This window comes from Microtus ochrogaster, chromosome 24 (assembly GCF_000317375.1).
Source record: "Microtus ochrogaster isolate Prairie Vole_2 chromosome 24, MicOch1.0, whole genome shotgun sequence".
Classification (NCBI taxonomy): domain Eukaryota; kingdom Metazoa; phylum Chordata; class Mammalia; order Rodentia; family Cricetidae; genus Microtus; species Microtus ochrogaster.
In genome coordinates, this window is record NC_022024.1 from 3,876,279 (window position 1) to 3,883,477 (window position 7,199).

The 7,199-nt window shown below is 47.5% G+C and overlaps 1 protein-coding gene across 1 annotated transcript in view; it reads left to right on the plus strand.

The window, feature by feature from the left end:
* The window catches only part of Gns (glucosamine (N-acetyl)-6-sulfatase), a 36,121-nt gene that overhangs the window by 15,038 nt on the left and 13,884 nt on the right, over positions 1-7,199 (plus strand). Inside the window, exons 7-9 of the mRNA XM_005357926.3 lie at positions 514-596; positions 1,706-1,824; positions 3,818-3,921. Of these exons, the coding sequence (XP_005357983.1) occupies positions 514-596; positions 1,706-1,824; positions 3,818-3,921 (306 nt within the window). The remainder of the gene's footprint in view (positions 1-513; positions 597-1,705; positions 1,825-3,817; positions 3,922-7,199) is intronic.

Below are 7,199 nucleotides of genomic sequence, written 5' to 3' on the forward strand. Positions count from 1 at the left end.
GTCTCTTGAGCTGACAGACCGTGGCATGCAGGGCCATACAGGCAGAACTTAGAGAGAGGTAAGGTAGTACTTGCCTGTGGCTGATGGGATTAGAGTTACCAGCTGATGTCACTTTAGTGGTAGCTTCTCTGTGGACCAGATTGTCTAATCACTGCTGCCAACGAAAGAGCGCGGGGTGTTTAGCAGTGGGAGGCTGGTGGAGTACTGGAGTAGTCCATCTGTCCATCTGCAGAGCTGAGAGGCAGTCTGTCATGTGATTCTCAACCTTCCTAATGCTGCGGCCCTTAATACAGTTCCTTATGGTGTGGTGACCTCCAGCTATAACACTATTTTTGTTGCCACTTCATAACTGTAATTCTGCTGTTGTTACGGATCATAATGTAATACCTGATATGCACAATATCTGATGGATTTAGAAGCACTGTTCTCGATAGTTTGCTAGAGTGTAGATGGTCCTTTGTCTTCCCTGGTATGTTACGACCTGATGTTACATTGGTTTCTTCTGAACTTTAGAACAAGCACTGGCTAATTCGGCAAGCCAAGACTCCCATGACGAACTCTTCAATACAGTTCCTAGATGACGCGTTCAGAAGGAGGTAAGCGCTGCGGTGGTGAGGTTTTGTTTTATTATTAAGACCATTCTCAGTGTGCATGGTTTGAGGCTAGGGGTGGCCACTGTGTTATTCCTGAGCAAACAGAGGCAGACCAGTGTGAGAAGCATTCGGGGCACTGACACTCCACCAGCAGGCGTTCGTCTGCCTTCCAGTGCATGAGGTGTTTTTTGGACCCCAAGACTGATTAAAATGTCCACTTTTAAGATTTGGTAAGGAAGTGACAAACTTGAACTATTTGCTTGACCATTTTTCCCCAAGCTTAAAGGAAAAGCTACATAGAAATCAGAGCAAATATTGAGCAGAGTATTTATTTTTGATGTTTGGGAGTTGAAAGACGTGCTAGGTCAATTTTTGTGAAAATTCACTACTTTTTTCTTTTTCTTTTGACTTTGGACCAGAGGTCAGTAAACATTTTTTGTAGGATCAGATAATAATCATAGCAAATGTTGTAAGCTTGCAGGCCGTGTGTCTCAGCATAAAGGCAGCCTTAGGCAATATGAAAATATTGCTATATGTCAATAAAACTTTATAAAAACAGGCAGTAGACAAGCTTTGGCCTCTTGCCTGTAGGCCAATGCCTAGTGTTTGGACTAGTAAACAGTAGTGCAGCACAGACTTATTTGAACCAACCTGCAGTGATCTATGCTGAATTAACAACTGTCCTTTCTGATTAACTATTCCCAAACAATAAAAGATAAAGTTAGCTCATTATTAAAAGCCTGATTTATTTCTTTGGAAACAGATTTGAAATAAAGTAATTATTATGTTTTGGAATTTTCTTTTTCTTTTTTTTGGGGGGGGGGAGGGTGAGACAGGGTTTCTCTGTAGCTTTGGAGCCTGTCCTGGAACTAGCTCTGTAAACCAGGTTAGACTCGAACTCACAGAGGTCCGCCTGCCTCTGCCTCCCGAGTTCTGGGATTAAAGGCATGTGCCACCACCACCCGGCAATGTTCTGGAATTTTCTAATCTGTCTTTTGCAGTGACAAAATCTGGGGGACAGATTGAGCTCTTGGTGTTTGCTTTAGTGGGATGGGTGTTTTTGTGCAGCCATTGCCCCTGAAGTCCTGATTCCACCCTGTGTTGGTTCCCAGGTGGCAAACTCTGCTCTCGGTTGACGATCTCGTGGAGAAGCTGGTGAAGAGATTGGACGTCACTGGCGAGCTGGACAACACGTACATCTTCTATACCTCAGACAATGGCTACCACACAGGTGAGCGGCAGGGTCAGCACTGTCGTCCGTGAGAACACATCCCCTCTGTCACCCGTGTGGCCGGAGTCCAGCACTTCACTGCAGACTTGCCAGGCTGAGGCACAGAGAAAATGAGCTCCTCTGTAGGATAAGTGAGCAGGGAGTGTGTCACAGATGGGAGACAGAAAGCTGTCCTGCAGGCAACTTTAGTACTAAGTCTTGCAGTTTGGGGACATCCCTGGTTTTTGAAAGCGGCAGTTTGAGTGGACTCGGTGTCCCTGACTTGTACCTCCTCTAGCTAAAGACAAGCGTTTTCTTTTTTCTGTGTCTTTACATTTCCTCTTAGCTGGCCTGAGGCGTGCTTTCGCTTGTGCGTATTAATGCAGCATTCATTACATTATCATGGCTGGGTGTGACGGCGTGGCTGTTGTAACTGAACTAACTGAACAGGCTAAGGCAGGAGGATCGCTTGACTAGGAGCTTGAGGCCTGGTCAGCATCCATCCTGCCTCTTTGAGTAGAGCACTAATGAGAAACACCTGTCTTCCTGCTCATCTTTTCAGCTACAGATGGCCAGTACTGTGCGTTCTGACCTCCTCCCCGTGGTTTTCACTGTGTGTGTGTGGGGGGGGGGGGGCAGGTGTTGCAGTGCTGACAGTCAGACTGCAGCCCTTGCACCACCCTCCCTGTGGTTTTTTTTTTCTGTATGTAGGGGTGAGGGGGCAGGTGTTACAGTGCTCTGACAGTCAGATTGCAGCCCTTACACCACTGAGCCCTTGGGTTTTTGATTGGGGTCTCACTACTTTATCTCTCAAATTGACCTTGACCTCATGATCGCCCCCACTGTGGCCTCAAGTGTGGGGATTAATTACCGTGTACCTTGGTATCCGGCTATTTTCTAAAGGTTTTGAAGGCACTCGGGAATCCACAAATAGTTCCATGAGCATCTAATTTATCAAGCAGATAACTCTACTTACGACCTTGAATTTTGAGTTCTTCCAAGTCTCAGTAGCTACTGACTTCCTGAGAAAAGTGCCCCCTCTGTCCTGTGAAACACTTCTTATCCTGGATTTGGCTAGTTACCATCTGGTGAGGGAGGCCTTGCTTATTGATTTCCACTCCGTTTCCTGTAGATCGGTACTGATAGATCTGGAGACCTGACACAGGTTAGTGTCTTTAGGTTAGCAGGCTGCCCCAGAGATGCCTTCCATGCTATACTTCCTGCCTCCAGTTTGTGAGGCCATGGTGTCTGGTTGTGCCTCTCTGGGGACACCAGTGTGGATTGATGGGCCAGGTGGTGTAACCCGGTCCCTTCCTCTGGACCTGTCAGTGAGATTTCCTTGGAGGTTGTTGCTGAAACTGTACCTCAAACCAAACTGCCATATGTTAACCTCTTTGTTCTATCCCCATGTGTCTGTCGGATTTTCTCAGGAGGCCTTTCTGCTTTCATGGCCTTGACCGGGGGATGGGGCATGTTTCTCTCTTTATGTGGCGGTGTTGGAGTGGCACCGTTCACCTGCATCAGCTCACATGTGCACACATGTTTCCATGCTTGCCTCTTGTTCCTTCCCAGACATTGTTTTGCTCAGTTTGCCCTGTTTAGAACAGGTCATTTTTAGTTACTTACCTGGAGAAGGTAAACTCAATTATTTTTCCTGTCTTGTGCTGAAAAGGACCCCAGGCAAGTTAAGCTTTGTATTATAAAACTAGAATTAAGGGGCTGGAGAGGCAGCTCAGAGGTTAAGTGGAGTGCTTCCGGAGGACCTGAGCTCAGTCCCCAGTACCCATGTCAGGTGACCTGTAACTCCAGCTCCTGGAGATCCAGCATCTCCTTCAGCCTTCAAGGGCATGCACACATGTGGCATACTTTTACACAGATACACACATAATCACACACAAATGCTCATGCAACACATAGATCTTAAAACAGCATCTTTTCAGTTTCTCAGTGGCTCAGAAGGTGTGTGTGCTGCCAGCGTCCTGGCTCTGCATTGACCTTGTGTGTTTTGTTTCAGGGCAGTTCTCTTTGCCAATAGACAAAAGACAGCTGTATGAGTTTGATATCAAAGTTCCACTGCTGGTTCGAGGGCCTGGAATCAAACCAAACCAGACAAGCAAGGTAGGTGCCTGACTACAGCCAACCCTGTGTGGAGGTCGTACTCACCTTGAAAAATCAGCAGTCACCCCTGGGAATGCTCTTCTGCCCTTGGCAACCTTGGAACGTGGGGCTTTTCTCTCCCCCGCTGTCCACCGCCATGTGTATATGTCATGTCAGCGTGCACAGCTTTGGTTCATTTCAGGATTTACTTCCGGCCCTAGAGATTCTCATGAGAGTCACCATTGGAAATTGTATGGTTTATTTCTTTCCAGTTTTCATGTGTGTGTTGACAGAGGTTTCTGTCCTGCGTGGTCCTGCAGCCATTCAATCCCAAAGAAACACACAAAGGTCTACATTAATCATCTTAGGCTGATTATTAACTCTTATAATTTATATTAGCCCATAATTCTAGTCTGGATTAGCCACATGGCTTGGTACCTTTATCAGTGAGGCATTTCTCATCTTTCTTCCTCTGCATCTGGATGACAACTATAGTCTGACTTTTTCCTCTTACCAGAATTCTCCTGTTCTTGTTTCCCCCTGTTGCCCTGGTTTCTGTCCTGCCCAGTTCCCACAATTATTAAGTCCCAAAGAAATCACATGGAGGTCTAATTAGTTATAAACTGATTGGCCCATTAGCTCAGGCTTCTTATTAACTCTTATATAGCTCATTATTAGCCCATTATTCTTATCTATGTTAGCCATGTGGCTCAGTACCTTATTCGGCGGGGCAGTCACATCTTGCTTCCTCTGTGTTCAGGTCAGGACTACAGAGGAATGGGCTTCCTCCTTCCCAGAATTCTCCTGTTCTCATTGACCCGCCTCTATTTCCTGTCTGGTTGTCCCACCTATACTTCCTGCCTGGCTACTGGCCAATCAGCATTTTATTAAAACAATAGAAGACCATTGACCCACAGCATGTGTGAATGTATGTTTTTCTGTATGTGTGTACACATGGGCAGTACATGCATATATGTATGCATGTATATGTATATGCATACATGTAGAGGTCCAAGGTTGATATCAGTAATCATCCTTGATCAGTCTTCCACCATATTCTTGATTGCTCTCCCACCATATTCATTGAGGTAGACTGTCAGTCAAACTCAGACCCCACTGATAAAGCTAGTTTTGCTACCCAGCATGCTCTGCTCTGTCTCCACCTTCCAAGGCTGGAGTGGAGGTCAGGCTGCACACCCACCTTGACTCTGGAGATGTGAAATCCGGTCCTCACGCTTTCTTGACAAGCACTAAATGCTGACCACCAGCGCAGTCCACCCTGTGAGGTCATGAAGGAAGGATTGTGATTGGTGTTCGGTATAGAACAGACACCCAGCATCCGCTTTTCATTGCCCTTTCATTGTGGATTGAGACCTGGTGTGGGCCCTCGTGGTACCCCAGAGCACCCCAAGCTTTGCGCGTGGGACTCCCCGGGCATCTGCTGCTGGGCTGACCTCACTGAGTGTAGTGTGGGGCTGTGAACAAATGCCCATCCGCCCCACTTAGGGCACCAATGGGAAACCAAAGCCATGGCTCCACCTGGCGAAGCTCATGAGTCAGTGATTTGCTGGGGCTCCTTAGAGATGGCGCAGGGGCTTAATCACTGGAAAGCCTATCCCAGAATGGGCGTTGAGTGATAAGAGACACCTCACTGGGGCCCTCTCCGGCTGGAAGCTCCACCAAGGAGTCTGCTCCATTCTACCGATTGTTGCTGCTTGTTAATATAAACCTTAAGGGGAGAGGCTTGGGAATCGTGTCACTTCCTGAACTTCCAGAATCCTTCTTCCCAGTTTCATGGGTCTACACGCAGGAGAGCACACTCTCAGGCACTTTCTTTTCCTTGCTAAGCTTGTTTGCTCTGTCTCCTTTTGGCCTGTAATGTGCAGCACATTCTGCGGCTTCCATTGGTCAGTATCCTTTGCCAACCCATCTCACTGGGACTCTTTGTTCCTAGAGGTGGTGGCCACTTTGATCCTGAACACGTCTCTCTGGTGGTCAGGAGACGGCAGTACGTTCTCCCAGCTGTCTTCTCTCTTCTTGATTTCACGTCGTCACCTAAGCTCTGGGACCAGAGAAAATGAACAGACACATAAAGCTAAAATTGTAAGATGGGTTTGCAGAGGACCCGGACTTCTGGGCTGTATGCAGTGGTGGTAGTGGTGGGTGCTGATGCTCACCTCGCTTTCTTCCTACCTTTCACCTACTTCCTGTTGCCACATCCATGGTGCAGCACTGTTAAGTTGCTCCCAGAAAGGTAGACTGGCCTTCACAACCATCATTGGTGTTACATTTGCTCTTATCAAGACCTCTGTTCCACTACAAGTGTTGGCACTTTCTGGTCAGACCACTCCTCTCAAAGGAGGCAACAGATCTTAAGGATGGCATTTGACCAGAGTGCAGGTTCTGTCTCAGCAGGATGTGTACTTCTTGTATTCTGTTGGAAAGAAACTGAATGGGAGCAGAGTGAAATGTGCCCATCAGCTGCGGGAGGAACAAACTGTTCCTTCTTTTCATCAGCTTACTCTGCCAAACAAATATTCAAATCCTAAACCGCGCCTCTTCTAAGCATCTAAATGGTGTCTGGTTCATCATCAGAGCTATATCATGTCGACATGTGGAGTTCTGAGTGCTGTGTGAATGGACCCGTGAGATCATGCCCTCTTACCCCATCCCATCAAGGAAGGAACTAAGGGGTCAAGGGAATTATCTGAGCTCACATGAGTTAATAAGTAGCAGAGCCCTGCCTTGCAATTCACGGTGTGACTCAGAGTCCGTGCACTGGCAATGGTATTTATTCGGTACATTTTTATGACGGCGTTGCCTGCCTGAAGTCCTGGGCATAGCAAGAAGCAGCCAGGGAAGATAAATTCTTAAATCCTTGCATCTGAGAAGACAGGAAACTTTAGCCAGGAGAGGCCTCTGGGCATTGAAGCAGAGACCTAGATGTTGAGGAAAGTGGAGTCACATGGTCCGTGGATCCAGCACTCTGAGCAGAACAGGGGAAAAGCAAAGATGTTAGAGCAGGCAAGAGAGATGGCAGCATTTGTACGGACCGTTTTCCCTTCCCAAGGAACCGTACCTCTCCTCAGCTTTGGCACAACTGGCTGCTGCTTCTGACTGAAATGCCCACCTCAGCTCCCCAGCCCGCTTGTCTTTAAAGGCTCTGGAGTGGTGTTCCCCTAGGAAGGGTCTTATCACTTTCCCCTGCCTGGCATCCATACCTCTCTATACCTTCATCCACTCTCAGCTGGCTTCACATCCTGTTGCGTTTACTGCTGGTTCCTTTGTGGTCCCCTACT